The sequence below is a fragment of the Crinia signifera genome, chromosome 1 (genome assembly GCF_055691185.1).
Source record: "Crinia signifera chromosome 1, ASM5569118v1, whole genome shotgun sequence".
Lineage (NCBI taxonomy): Eukaryota > Metazoa > Chordata > Amphibia > Anura > Myobatrachidae > Crinia > Crinia signifera.
In genome coordinates, this window is record NC_139217.1 from 177,983,601 (window position 1) to 177,999,070 (window position 15,470).

The 15,470-nt window shown below is 47.2% G+C and overlaps 1 protein-coding gene and 1 long non-coding RNA gene across 2 annotated transcripts in view; one reads left to right on the forward strand and one right to left on the reverse strand.

Annotated features, from left to right (window-relative positions):
- Positions 1–15,470, reverse strand: part of LOC146064553 (uncharacterized) — a 36,642-nt gene that overhangs the window by 20,018 nt on the left and 1,154 nt on the right. The window lies entirely within an intron of this gene.
- Positions 12,069–15,470, forward strand: part of CFI (complement factor I) — an 89,673-nt gene continuing 86,271 nt past the window's right edge. Inside the window, exon 1 of the mRNA XM_083178173.1 lies at positions 12,069–12,222. Coding sequence (XP_083034299.1) covers positions 12,163–12,222 — 60 coding nt within the window. The 5' untranslated portion in view covers positions 12,069–12,162. The remainder of the gene's footprint in view (positions 12,223–15,470) is intronic.

Sequence of the window (15,470 nt, forward strand, 5' to 3'; positions counted from 1 at the left end):
AAAAGCTGACACGGGCAAAAAGCTGACACGGGCAAAAAGCTGACACGGGCAAAAAACTGACACGGGCAAAAAACTGACACGGCTTGAAATCTCTGGACTGAGAGGGCAGAACCCAGCTCCAGAGTGCTGTATGGCCGGTTATAATGTTAGGATCTCCTGTGCCACGCTGTCTGGCGAGACACCACGTGACACTGGCTGGAAGGAGATAGAGACAGGACCAGGGCAGCCTCGCCAACCTGACTCCGTTGAACCCAGATGGAGTTGACGTGTGTGTGCGGGGTGCTAGGCTTCACCAATAATAGCCGCGTTCGTGGGAGCCCGTTAGTCAGGCTCCCACCTCGATGCCACCTGGTCTTATGTTAGGACAACACACACGCCAAGGCCAGTGATGAACAAGGGGAAACCTATCTACAAACAAAGAGGCGAGAACCACCCTGCCCTGCGGAGAGGGGTGCCAGTGGATAGCACTCTAAACAGGAACCCGCTGTGCTAATGCTTAACAGGTGTAACCATACACAGTATGCTGACACACTAAGAACTGCTGACGGGTGTAACAATACACGATATGCTGACACACTAAGAACTGCTGACGGGTGTAACAATACACGATATGCTGACACACTAAGAACCGCTGACGGGTGTAACAATACACGATATGCGGACACACTAAGAACCGCTGACAGGTGTAACAATACACTATACGCTGACACAATAAGCAAATGATAGTACGGAGACAAAGAGGGGGAATCTTCCCAACTTATCTGGAACCGAGGGATATCAATATCTGGAGAAGGAATCCCACAAAGACCAACAGGAGCTGCAGGGACCGGGAGACGGATAAAGGATGACACACGGACACCGGGAGAACAGGAGACTGGATGGAGGACACAGCTGGGAATCAATGACAGGATGCAGGATGACTGGACACAGGAACCAGGAGCAGTGGGTAAACAGGAACCAGGAACACTTGAGACCCTGAGGTACAAGCTATAACCGGCATGGGACTGAACAACCAGAGGGTTTATATAGAGAGCACAATGTGGTGCTGATTACACATAGCCTGAAGGTGTGCACTGCAGGCTAGGAGCCTAATCAAGACACCTGAGTCCAGAACACATAGTACTGAAAGTAACCTGCAATGGCCCAGGCTGACCACTGGATGTCACTAGCGAGTACACACACACACACAGGCTGAGATAACCCCAGGGAGAACACACAGAAAATGTGAATGGTACATAACACCGATCCGCTGGAAGCGGATCGTAACAATAATACTAAGAGAGAGCGTGAAGACGCATTCTAAATGGATCTACATACAGAAGATGTAGCAACACTGGACAAGCCATTGGGACATTAAAAAATACTAAAAAAGGATTCAATAGCCTTGGAATACCTCAGTCTGTGTATAAATGTTGTTCACCAATCTATTTCTTCTTGCTAATTTTTTTCAAACTTGTATGAATGTGTATTTCTCATATTTCACCTCTTTTTCTTATCTGCTAAATATATCCAGCTTTAGTAAGCCTGTGGGGTCTTTGACTTTGTGTTTTTTCATATCTGTGTCTTTTCTGCTAAATATATCCTACTTTCGCCTCCTTAATTCTTGAGTGTACTACCATATGCGAGTTAAAGCTCCTCTCACATGATCACATGCAGGAGCATGTTGGCTATATATTATATGTATCCCCAGCATACCCCGGAGTACCTCTGTCTGCGTATATATATGTCTTTCACCAACCTATTGCTTCTTACTTGGTTTGGGATCTTCGGAAGGACTCGCTCCAGGCCGCTGGTCTCGGTAAGGCTAACTCGTCTGGTAAAAGAAGAAGAAGAGGCAGAAAAAGATGACACTTAAGGCGTCTGGAATCCGCCTTCTTCAGGGGGGCATTATGTTAGGCCTGTCTGTATTTTCTTGTGCCCCACCACTAGGGGTCATCAGGCACCTGTTGGACTTATTGCTCTGTCTCTAGACTCTGAGGAATCAGGTGCCTGGTGATTTAGGCAATCAGCTTACATTGGACACCTGTGAGCTGCCTATTTATCCTCTCTGATACCAGCACTCAGAGCTGGTCATTGTTTGTCTGTCCTTGATGTTGGAGGAAGTCTCTTCAGCATTGTCTTGCACTCCAGCCTATGTCTTGCACCAGTCCTGCACCACTGCCAAAGTCCTGCACTTCACTTATACCTTGTTCTCCAGTCTGTGACCTGTATTGTGTTTGGTGAGCCCTAAGTTCTGTTCCAGTTTTACCTGCATTGTTTTCCTGTGTACTTAGTTTTCTTTATTAAACATCCTGCATTTTCCTGCAATCCATTTGTTAAGTGGATTTTCGTTTGGAGCTCCAAGGGTTAACCTTAATACAGCATTTAATCTGTGGGAGATCTTCTGAAGATTCTTCCCACAGAAGCAAAAAATGTATTGAATCATTCTGTTTTTATCTTTTCCTTCTGTTACCAGGGTACCCTGCTTATTTTTTAGTGGGCCAATATTTTCCTTCCTTAACCATTTCCCGTTTATATAACTGTAGCATTTTTTTTTTTATTAGATTTACTATCTGTGGCTATTTTACTTTCAGTCTCTAATTTGGCCATCTTGATTGTATTTTTACATTTCTTATTACATTGTGTCAAATTATATGTGTCAAATGATTCGGGTGTCCCAACTTGTTTAAACGCTTTGAATACCCTAGTCTTTTTAGCTATTTCAAATTTGACTTTGCTGTTAAGCCACATTGGTTTCCTTTAGACATTTGTTCATTTATTTACCCTAGGAATACATTTATCAGTGGCCTCCAGCAGTAATTATTTTAAAGTTTGCCATGGTTATGGATAACCATAAGAGACTATTGGACTAAAAAGGACTTATACTGATATCCTACACTAATAGTGTAAGTGTCTGGATAAACCATTGAGTAATATTCTTGAGCGCCAGTGACACTTTATAACTTGTTTTTTTGTGAATGTATTGTGGGAAGGGATAGTCAAACCATCCCGATAAAGTGTGGTGCAGCTCGGATCATTCAGTGGTGCAAAGAAATTGTAAATTTCACCCTCGTTTCCTGGCAAAGCGTATGGAGGGCTTCATCCACAAGAGCGACATGCTTTGTGGAATCGCTACGCTTTAGCTCCTCCTTCACTTTCTCCAGCTGCTTCTGCGTCACCTGACTAAAGCTGGCAGTGTCGGAACTGACTTCACGTGTGGCTAGTTCAAACGGCTGGAGAACCTTGCACAACACGGAAATCAGCCTCCACTGCGCTTGAGTCAGGTGCAACCTCGCTCCTCTGCCTATGTCGTAGGTGGCCGTGTAGGCTTGAATGGCCTTTTGCTGCTCCTCCATCCTCTGCAGCATTTAAAGGGTGGAGTTTCAGCATGTCACCACCTCTTGTTTAAGCTGATGGCAGGGCAGGTTGTGGAGTTTTTGCGGTACTTGTGTAGTTTCATGGGGCCGATATATCGGATGCGATCTAAAATGATTTTTGACTTGTTCATAACCCCACTATCCCCACCACGCATGGAGTTGATTTTATATAGTGTGGCAAAGCAATGGCAGAATGCTGAAAGTGTCCGCAAATTTTGTGGGCCACTGCAAGCATCTTCTGCACACTCCTGTCATTTTTGATGAAATGCTGCACCACCAAATTTATTGTGTGGGCAAAACATGGCACGTGCTGGAAATTACCCATGTGTAATGTCCGCACAATGTTACTGGCATTGTCCAACACCACAAATCCCCGGGAGAGTCTAAGGGGGGTAAGCCACTGGGAGATGATTTCCCTCAGTTTCTCTAAGAGGTTGTTGGCATTGTGCCTCTTCCTGAAACCGGTGATACACAGCATAGCCTGCCTTGGAGGGAGCTGGCGTGCAGGAGATGCTGCTGTGGAAGGCGATGCATCTACCCAGTGGGCTGTCACAGTCATATAGTCCTTAGTTTGCCCTGATCCACTTGTCCACATGTCCGTAGTTAAGTGGACAGTGGGTACAGCCGCATTTTTCAGGGCACTGAGGACACTTTTTCTTACATCCCTATACATCGCGGGTATCACCTGCCTAGTGAAGTGGAATCTAGACAGGATTTGGTACCAGGGACACAATACCTCTATCAGCCGTCTAAATCCCACTCCACTGATGGCTGACACCAGAGGCACGTCTAACACCAACATAGCTGTCAAGGCCACAGTTATCCGCTTTGCCATAGGATGACTGCTGTCGTATTTCATCCTCATGGCAAACGACTGTTGCATGGTCAACTGCTTAGGGAAAGACGTAGTGGTCTTACGACTTCCCCTCTGGGATGATGACCGACTCCCAGCAGCAGCAATATTAGGCGTAGCGCTGCAGGATCCTCCAGAGGAATCTCGGATACAAGAGGAGTCAGTCATGCTGGTGCCATGGCCTGCAGGACTCCCCCCGATCCGGATCAAGGAGGGATTTGATGAGGAGGGAGTTGGTGGTGTGCTTTCCAGGCGCTTGGCTCCAATAGGAGGACCAAGGGATTTAGGTGTCCCTGGACTGCTAGCCGCAGTTCCTGAACTAAACACTGATGTATGAAGGTTCCTCAGGTGACGTATAAGGGAAGATGTCCCTAGGTGGGCAAGATCCTTACCCCTGCTTATTGGAGCTTTACATAAGGTACATATGGCAATACATATCTTGTCTGGATTCAGAAAAAAAAAATTCCAAACGAAGAGGTGGATTTATTGGTCCTCTGCCCAGGCATGACGATGGGCTTTTTCATCCGATGGACAACAACTTTTTTTCCCCTGGTGCTTCATTTAAGCAAACCACCTCTGCATCCTCCTCGTCAACTTCCTCCTCTGCACCAGCTACATCAATATCCTCCTCCTGGTGTACAACATCACCTTCATTATTACAATCTGGAACTAGACTGTGGGTGATCCTTCCAGCATATGCAGAGGGAGTACTGCAAATGGTGGAAAGAGCCACCTCTTCACGTACAGTGATGGGAAGGTCCGGCATCACAACCAGAGGTGCCGAGTTGTTTTCTGAGTTTTTTTTCGTCTGTGTCAGCCTAACTCTCTTAAATGTACTATAGGGTGAGGGGAAAGGAGGAGGACTTTGATCGTCATGTGAAGCTGAACCATTAGTCATGAACTTAGGCCATGGCCTTAGCCGTTCCTTGCCACTCCGCGTTGTGAATGGCATATTGGCAAGTTTACGTTTCTCTTCCAACGATTTACATTTACTTTTTCAAATCCTTCTACAGAACATTGGTTTCGATTTTACATGCCCTCTGCTTTCACACTGGGCATCGGCCTTGGCAGACAATGTTGATGGCATTTCATCGTCTCTAGTATGTCATGACTAGTGGCAGCAGCTTCAGAACTATGAGGAAGTGGATCTTCATCTTTCCCTATTTTTTTTTATCCTCCATATTTTGGATCTCCATTATTTTTGTGGAGTTATGTCACAGGACAGCACCACTGGAGTGCAACTATATACGTCAGTAGGTATGCACCAGCAGGCAGGTATTACAGATACGGCAGTACTAGGCACCAGACAGGTAGATACAGCAGTATTAGGCACCACACAAGTTGATACGGCAGTACTAGGCACCAGACAGGTAGATACGGCAGTACTAGGCACCAGACAGGTAGATATGGCAGTACTAGGCACCAGACAGGTAGATACGGCAGTACTAGGCACGACAGGTAGATATGGCAGTACTAGGCATCAGAAAGGTAGATATGGCAGTACTAGGCACCATAGGTGCCGATTTATGTTTTTGCTGGTGGGTGCTCAAGCCAAAAATATAGGGGAGTGGCTTCATGTGAAAGGGGCGTGGCCACAACATATTACAGATTTATATTACACAGCAAGCACAGTTGTCTCCAATATTCAAATTGTAGCAACAGTGCCAAATACATAAATGCCCACATAGTGCAGTTACAAAAATCCCCCCCACAGTGCCAAATACATAAATGCCCACACAGTACCTGTGCCAGCGACGAGGGATGTGGAGTGCAGTGGGACATGGGCGGGTGGGCCGCTGCTGAGCAGGTTGGTGCTCATCAATTTCCGTGGGTGCTTGGGCCCTCAAGCACCCACAGAATTGGCACCTATGCTAGGCACAGACAGGTAGATACGGCAGTACTACGCACCAGACAGGTAGATAGTTAGATACGGCAGTACTACGCACCAGACAGGTAGATACGGCAGTACTAGGCACCAGACAGGTAGATACGGCAATACTAGGCATCAGCAGACTGATATTAAAATAATTATATTGCAGTGGGTAGGTACTGGTTGGCACTGCAGGACAGGTACTATGTATTAATTAAATATAATAGCCTAGGTAGTAGGTACTACTAGGTAGGTAGGCAGTAGCACTGTCAGTAGCACCAGTGGACTGAGTAGGTACTGGCAGCCTCTACTCAGTGCAGGCACTAGCAGCACCAGTGGAATATATATATATATATATATATATATATTTTTTTTTTTTATTATTATTATTATTATATACAGCACAACACCCATCAGAATCAGTTGACTAGTTTACTTTACACTGCAGTAGTTACACAGCTGACTGTCCTCCTTGCTAGGGTGATCCCACCCTAAGCAGAGAGGACAAAGTACACAGCAGCACAGAGGGAGCCCCAGCAGACAGCCCCAGCGACAAGTTCAATCCCCAGCAGCAGCGCCACCAACACACCCTCTCCTAACCCTCTGCTAGACTGGAGTGAAGATGGCAGGCGCGGGAGCCATTTTTAAAGCATCGCGAGAATCCGGCGCCAGGCGATGGCGTTTTGCCTGCGCGGCCGGATCCGAGTCAGGTGGGAAGCTCCGAACGCCGCTCGGATCCGGGCTCGGATTGATGATGTTCGTGCGGGCTCGGATCTCGGAAATCCGAGCCCGTGCATCCCTAATGAAAACAAGGAGCCAGGCAGAGAAATCTTCCAGAAACTGAGGTTTGGGAAGCCCAAGGACGCAGTCTCATAAGAAAAACGGGAGCCCAGATATTACATAAGTACCCAAAATCCTTCTTAGAAGGACAAAACCATGTGCAATGTGTCACGATCCGAGTACTCAGACAGGCCATCTTACCGGCTAAGTGTCTCCGCAGGCTCAGCTTGCGGTTCAGATGTCATCCCTGCCGGCGTTCTGTCTGCCGTGCGCCATCACCGCTGCCATCCTTCAGTCCTCTCAGCGCTGCTGAGTTCGCGGCTGCGCGGCGCACCGCTCTCCTGACCCCCAGTGACAGTACTCACGGCAATCCATCTGTCCGCCGCCATTGCTCCCAGCCACAAGCATGGCGTGCACAAACACTCTTTCCCGCCATAGCAGACATGGGTGCTGCCATGTTTTTCCCAGTCACATGTTTGCTCTGTCCAATCCTGATGGTTCTGATCTCCCTGTCATACCTGCCCGGCCAATCCTGGCCACCCAGTGGGTATAAGTATGCAGGGAGCTCTCAGAACCATTGCTAGTGCTTCAGTTGTCTCCAGTGTGTGTCAGCTGTCCTTGTCTCCGTGCAAGTGTATTCCTGCTGGTGTTGTTTCTCCTATGCTGCAGTGTACTCCAGGCATTCCATCTTCTGTGAAGTCCAGGTTATTCCATCTCCTGTGATCCTGCTTCTACAGCCCAGCACTCAAGCCTAGCTCCTGGACTCTGATCCTTCCAATGTTCCATCATCGCTCACCATCGATGTTCCATCGCTAAGTCCGATATTCCGGATCTCCTGCTTCCAGCTTCCGTCCGTCATTCCGGACCCACAGTCTCATCTCCCGTCCGTCATTCCTTGGCTTCGGGTGCACTGTCACACATCATATGCGTAAGGGTCCTCTCCAACCTCACCGGTTCAGGTACCGGTCCAGGTCCCCACCAGAGGTCTCAGTCTCGTCGACTCAGACCCCTGGTGTGACACAATGCTGGTGAGGCAGGTGTTACTTGTGCAGAGAGAATTAGATTTGGGTGGGGTTTTACTTCAAAGTGAGATCTATATATATATGCAGTGTAAAAATAAAGCAGCCAGTATTTACCCTGCACAGAAACAATATAACTCACCCAAATCTAATTCTCTCTGCACATTTTAAATCTGCCCCACCTGCAGTGCACATGGTTTTGTCCATCTAAGTAGGATTTTGTCAGAGAGTGAACTAGAATAAGGGCCTCAGTTCCTGCTGGAGCCTGCTGAAAAATAGCCCTGTATATACCAATACCGGTGGTGGCCGGGGATGGTCGCATCACGTGGAGCTCCGATCTACCATCCACGGAGCTCCACCATCCCCGGCCTCCGGAGCGGCGTGGCGGCAGCGGCGGGCAGAGAGGAGGCGGCGGCCGGTGGGAGGAGAGCGGAGGAGGCGGTCGGTCCTGACCTGCGGCAGGAGAGGCTCCATTACCCCCGGCCTCCGGAGCAGCGGCGGGCTGAGAAGAGGAGGCGGTCTTTGAATCAGAGCGGAGGAGGCGGTCGGAGGTGACCTGCGGCGGGAGAGGGTGAGAAGGAAGCACCGTGTCCCCTCGGCGCAGGATGCGGCGGCACCCGGCCAGAGGCGGACAGAGCTGTGCTCCCGCCTGCAGCACCATCGATCGAGCAGCACTGCGCCCCCCCCCCCCCCAGCAGCACCATCGGGCAGCGCGGCCCCCCCCTCCCTCAGTACCATCTTCTCCCCCCCTGGCAGCAACACACCACCGGCAGCACCATCTGAACATTGTCCGGGGAACCCCCCCAGGGGCAACTTCAGGATCAGAGGAATCCCACTGCATTGGGGAATGTGGCTGAACGGGGCAGTTGGGGGCAGGGCAGGTCTCCACATCATATCAGTCTGGCAGGATCCCCCCAGACGGGCCGCACCGGCCCCGGGTGGCTCTGCAGGACCCCCGAGCCCTCCTTCCCCCCCCCCCTTCCTGACTGACTCTCCCCCGGTCTCACTGACTCTTTCTGCCCCCTCCCCCCGCCACCATCACCACCACCACCCCAGGAAGATACAAGTTGGCACCGCAAATGGCTGCCTAGGATCTGTGCACTCAGCCATATGTAACCCCGTGTCCCCTATGTGATAACTGTACTGTCTCTGCTTTAATTGCAATGTTTGTGCTCATACTGTTGCTGCTACCTTCCACAGCTACTTCAGCGACCAGTGGCGCCGCGGATGGCTGCCTAGGCGCTGTGCTGATTGGCGGGCTGCGTCCCCCACATGTAATGTCTCGAAGTAATGTATGTAATGCCCCCACCCCCCCTTTCATCCCTGCTGATGCTGCACTGTATATCCACAAAAAATTCCTAGTGTGCGCAAGCACACATGGCCAATAAAGTTGATTCTATTCTATTCTATATATATATATAAATAGATAAGTGGTTACCGGCACACCAAGATACACATGACAACTGCCCGGGTGCTGCACTCAAAGAAATGGTTCTATCCTTAAAAACTGAGTAAAATCTGAAATGTTGGAGCTGATTGCGTCTGCATAGTCATTTTTGTGAAGTCCAAAGGAGTGCCACTTACCACACATCTCTCTCTCTCTCTCTCTCTCTCTCTCTCTCTCTCTCTCTCTCTCTCTCTCTCTCTCTCTCTCTCTAAATATATATATCTATATCTACTGTATATATCCCCTGCAGTTACCCATTGACCAAGTTTATACTGCCTTTACTCTGTGTTTTGACAGTGTAATATATATCTATATCTATCTCTCTATGGGCCAGATTCTCTAATCTTCAAAAGTGATAAAATGGAGAGTGATAAACAGCCAGCCAATCAGCTCCTACCTGCCATGTCACAGGCTGTGTTTGAAAAATGTCAGACAGGAGCTGATTGGCTGGCTGTTTATCACTCTCCATTTTATCACTTTTGAAGTTTAGAGAATCTGGCCATATATATATATATATATATATATATATATATATATATATATATATATATATATATATATATATATATATATATATATATATATATATACATACATACATACACACACACACACACACACACACACACACACACACACACACACACCACACCACACCACACCACATGAAAAGCCTGTGTTTGTCCCAGTGCTGCCTCTGATTAAAAACCCTCCCATGACTAGGCTGCTGCTGCTGTTCTCCATGGGCCTGAGAAGCATGTAATGAGCTCCACCAATAAGAGCTCAGCACAAACCTCTCAGCCTCTGCCCTCTGGTGCAAAGTGTCATGGGACTTAGTCAACTCCCAGTAATGCACTGCACACTTGTGCAGTCAGTATGCCTTGGCTCCTGATGCTCAGCACCATTAATCATTGGCACATTGGCAGATAGGTGAAGCTGCAGCACTACCCCACTCTCATGCACAAAACCTTTAGCTAAAAAAAAACAAAACTATTTTTTTAAAAATACATGCCAACCACAAGGGGCCCCTAGCTAGAGGGGGGCCCAAGGGCACTGACCCCTTGTGCCCCCATTATAATCCGGCCATGGCCGTAGGCGCACAGCCGTACCTGCCGCTGGCGCTGTGGCCTCAGTCTATGGCTCCTGTACTTTTACTGTGCATGCGTGGGTCATATGATCTACGCTCAGCGAACAACCTGCCCTGCCTGCTTGTAGTGCTTTTGGCGTTCTTTTGTGAAAGTGACAGGCCAGCAGCAGCCGGGAGCCAGCAGGACTGAGAATGAGAGAAGTCCGCACCTGAAAAAAGGATCTGGAGCAGAGGTTAAATGAGGCTCATGCAGAAGATTGTTCTGTGGATTTGGGATTAGGTGGGGGCTCCAGAAATATCATTGTACAGGGCCCCAAGATTTCTGTTGCCAGCCCTGTCTGCTTCACTGGGTGCCGAGGAGTCTGCACATGCACGGTTAGCACTGACTCCCAGCTGACCATACTGCTCATGGGCTACCACCATCTCAGAATAGCGGTAACAGCGGCGCAACTATAGCACCGCAGCCCCCGCCACCGCGGAGGGGCGCTGTGCATGTGGGGGCGCCGGGGCTGCGGTGCTATAGTTAACCCCCCCAATCCCCCGCAGACTTACCTATCGCGCTGGTCCCGGCGGCTCCGTTCTTCTGCTCCAGAAAATGGCCGCCCCCATATAGCACACAGTTCTCTGAAACTGTCTGCTGTATGGGGGCGGCCATTTTCTTGTGGTCCTCAGCAGAAGAACGGAGCCGCCGGGACCAGCGCAATAGGTAAGGCTGTGGGGGATTGAGGGGGGGTTTGCATGGGCGGCGGCGGGGCAGGGGGGGGGGTAGGGGTGCTTAGCGGGGTGGGGGGCGCCCCCCCCTAACGGTGGGGGGGGCGCCCAAAACGTAGCTACGCCACTGAGCGGTAACCATGGGACCAGACGCTATGCTACCCGATGTTGATACATCGGGCAGCATCACTTCCCCCGTAGAAACCTATATGGGCTGCGGCCGCGAGCAGGGCAGGAGGAATCACAGCAGGGATGAGAGATCTGTGGCTCCTCCTACATCAGGCTTGCCTACCCTCCTGGAATTGACGAGAGGCTCATGAAAATCGGGTCTCCCTTCCGCCCCCCTGGGAAGGTGGGCAATCCTCCCACATTGGCCATGCCGTCCCCACCCCCCCTTCCGTGCTGTAATAAATAACCGGTTTTCACAGGTCCACGGCGAGGACCCCCCCCCCAGAGTATTAAACTTTAGAGGCTGCAGTTAACATGGATTCTCCCTCGCTGCTCTTGTGGCTGTAAAGAAAAATCTGCATCATGTGCAGGGGTTCTGGACCTAGCTGAAAAGGTCTGGACTGTGAAAATAAACCAGTAACGGTAGGTGTTTTCTTCCTAAGAGCTCGTAATTTACATATGACTTTATTCTATGTGCAAATATTTTGGCACACCAGGAAATAGTAACAAGCATTCTTTGTTCTTTACGTTTACCTTAGATTTCATTGTGAAATACTGAATAACCACTCCTTAGTAACATTTCTTGTGAAATAGCTGTTGGAGGATTATAATGATTTCTAAATAAGAAAATTAACTATTGTCTTGGTTTTGTCTTTTAAATTATCCTATGGCTGATTGGATTTGTGTTCTACCTATGTAGGGTTCAGATTCCAGTCAGACTCTGTAGGCAATCACAGTGTTTCTACAAACAAACTCTTTCCAAATTGTTAGAACAGTGGTTAACGATTAAACGTCATAGATTTTGCTTAAATTCTCTGGAAACTGATGCCTTTGGTTTAAAAGGACAACAGATCTTGAAGAAAGCATCAAAATGAGGAAGTCAGGCTTAATATGGTTTCTCTTCAGCATCTTCTCTGTCTGCGTTTTAACGGTAAGAGATTATACGTTCACTTATTATTGTGTTAGTTTGGATGAAGCACGTTGAATTGTTGATCTGTCAGGTGTTTGATTTCAGTGCACAAGTCACACAGTAATAGTGGTAAATGGTAAAATGTGTTAGTTCTTCTGATACAGTGTTCACATTATCATGTTGTATGCAGCTCAATAACTGGTTTATACATGGGAACCGGTAAATCTTACATATACTTTTCATCTTTTTTTTTTATATATATAAAACCAGTGTCAGCTCACTATTAGCACTGTTAGCAACTGTTTAATACATACATTGCACTATTTCTTATTTTATTTTGTATTGTGTACAATGGGGGTGATTCTGTAAGGCTCCATAAACAGCGTACATACACTGCTTAGCGAGCCCATAAACGATGCACACCGCCCAGCCAAACACCCTCCCCAACGCCAAATCCCTTCAGTAACATGCAAGGTGATGTACGCAAACACATCCCCTCGCATGTGACTGAATGAGAGACAAATCATTCGATGGTCGCCAATCATCGAATGATTTGTGTGAAAATTGGATGAATTTATCTTCTATATTTGTATTAAAAATGTGCAAGTGAAAATAATACATGAAGACACATCTTAATTTTGCTGTGTAGTCTGACATCAGGGTCGGATTATAGGGGGGCAGACAGGGAGGTCACCCAGGGCCTCCCTCCTATTGGTGGCCCTGTTCCCCTGTTCCTGGGAAGAGTGTCACAGCTTGCGACTGCGTTACCATTTGCAGTTACATGCAGGGATATATATATCACTGACCATTCTGTCATTATCTCCCAGGACCTGCTTGGCCAAGCAGTCAATACTCAACTGTTCTGTGACCGATGTTGCATCTTTGTATGCTGCCGATGGGGTTGTATGCTGCCAGTGGCTGCAGCATTTGCATTTTTTTGTTTGCAGAGTTGCTGTGTACAAATCCACAGCTGTGAATGCATGGGTGTATATCTCTTAATCAGGCCCATTATTACTTCTTGTAAATGAGTTATAAAGTGCTTTGTATTCATACAGCAGCAAAGTTCTAACATCCAAACTTAAATGTCCTTAAATTCCAATTAAATATGGGTGTTGTGGTTTAGTAAGTAAGGTTGCAAGATCTTTCATGTGTACAATGTTCTGTATTTTATTGTAATTTCCTACCAGAGCAGGTAGAGCACTGCTTCCCCTCATAGTCATTAAACTGTGCCTCATATTAGCTGCAGTGCCGAATTTCCCATTAGGCACGTGAGGCACGTGCCTAGGGGCGGCACATGTTTGGCGGCGGCACTTGGATGCATGTGATAGTACTGTCAGCCTGAAATGTACCAGAAACTGAAAAATATCCACTGCACTGTACCATATTCCATCTTGAATAGAGTGTAAATGAATAGGACATGCAGATACTGCATGTCTGATATTAAATTGGCAATCATTACATGAGGGCTTATAACTAATCAATAAAAATAATACAATTGGGCAGGGGGGCGGCCATTAATGTGCCTACGGGCGCCCTCACCCCTAAATCCGCCCCTGATTAGCTGTAAGGTCCCAACTTCAGTAGTAAGATGTTGGGGCTGGCAGAAACATTCAGGTGTGTTCAGATTCCGGTGTCCAACTTTCTAGGGTGAATTTAGGGTTCAGGCCTCCCATAGGCACAACTTTATTGTCCTCCCTCCATCTTGTCATGGTGGAGCCTCCTGACTGACCAGCCTCACCCTCCCCTCCACCCTAAAAGTGTACTGCCCTTTGCCTCCTCTTCCCTCACCAGTTACTACATAAAGTAAAAAAATTACAAAAAAAATAGGAATCACCGGCATCTGGCCATCGGCCTAGCAGGGCTCCCCCAGCAAATGTCACACCTAGACACGTGCCTAACAAGCGTTGTGAGAATTTTATCACTGCCAACACTTGGTATATGGTGATGACATAATGTCATGTCAACAGTTTGGGGTTTGCAATACATCCCAGCACTTACCGCATACTTAGTAGCATTTAGTAACACTGTATGCATGTAGATTTGGTATTACGCAAAGAACAGCTCCTCCGATGATAACTGTCCAGTGTGATAAGAGTTTATTACCCAGGAGCCCTACTACATATGTGCAACCATCTGCCCTTGCATGCGCAAGTCATGGGGGACTCTGTTATCAGTATTGGGACTAATTACCAATAGTTGATGCCCCTTAGTCTATAAGTAGGATTGTTTTATATTGGGTGATCAGTGTATGTATATGAAATAAGTTGCCTTTTATCAAGTTAAACTCTTAGGGGAAAATTTATCACAATCTGCATATCAGATGTGGTTGTGATCTGTCATAATTTTCTCACAATAATGGGATTGTCTAGATTTTAGCACAACCAAAGGGAATGCAGCTATATGTTTAACAAATAGTGATTGTCAAGCACTGAAGATGTAGGCATGCATATAAAGAAAAGAGCAAAACAGAAAAGCGCTACCCTTTTATGGTTCCGCAAAGAACACCACCCTTACAGTAAGTGCACAATATGAAGTACATAGCTTTCAATGGGCAAAACTGCAATGGATGGTGCTTCTTTCGACATAAATTTCCACAAAGGGAATTGTCCTCCTGCCTGAAAAGACAGAGGTCTCCTTTTCCATGTGATGGGAGTTAATATGGAGACATCAAGCACAAAAGACCATGATAGGTCAGTATCTTGAGAATACAAATTAATTTAATTGTAATACTACTGTATGTACTATTAAATTCCTCCATACACTCATTTTTCAGAGGAATGCAAAACATTATCCCACCACTATAAACAACTGTGTATTTTCTTTTGTTTTCTATAAGGCATATAAGTAAGTTTAATTTATATAGCGCACTTTCTTTAACAGGACTCAAGGCGCTTGTACATTTAGCCACTGTGGAAAAGACCAGATTTAAGGAGCTATTGGGGGAAATTTACTAACATTTAAAAATACAGCCGATGCCGGGTACGAATTCATACGACCACCATCGGCCGTTTTTTCGGGGAAATAAAATTTGTAAATAGAGAAGATTTAGTAATCTGCTGTATTAATGGATTCGTATAAGCCCAATGGCGTAGGCGGCTGTATGTGGCCATATTCATATTTGGTGGCCGCTAAAAAAAAATAGGAGTCGGCAGCCTGCATGGATCAGTCAGATCCGTACAGGCTTTAGTGTTAAAAAAATAAATAGAAACAAATAAATCATTTTTAAACAACAGCGTGGGTTTCCCCCATGGCCGTAACCAGCCAAGGGC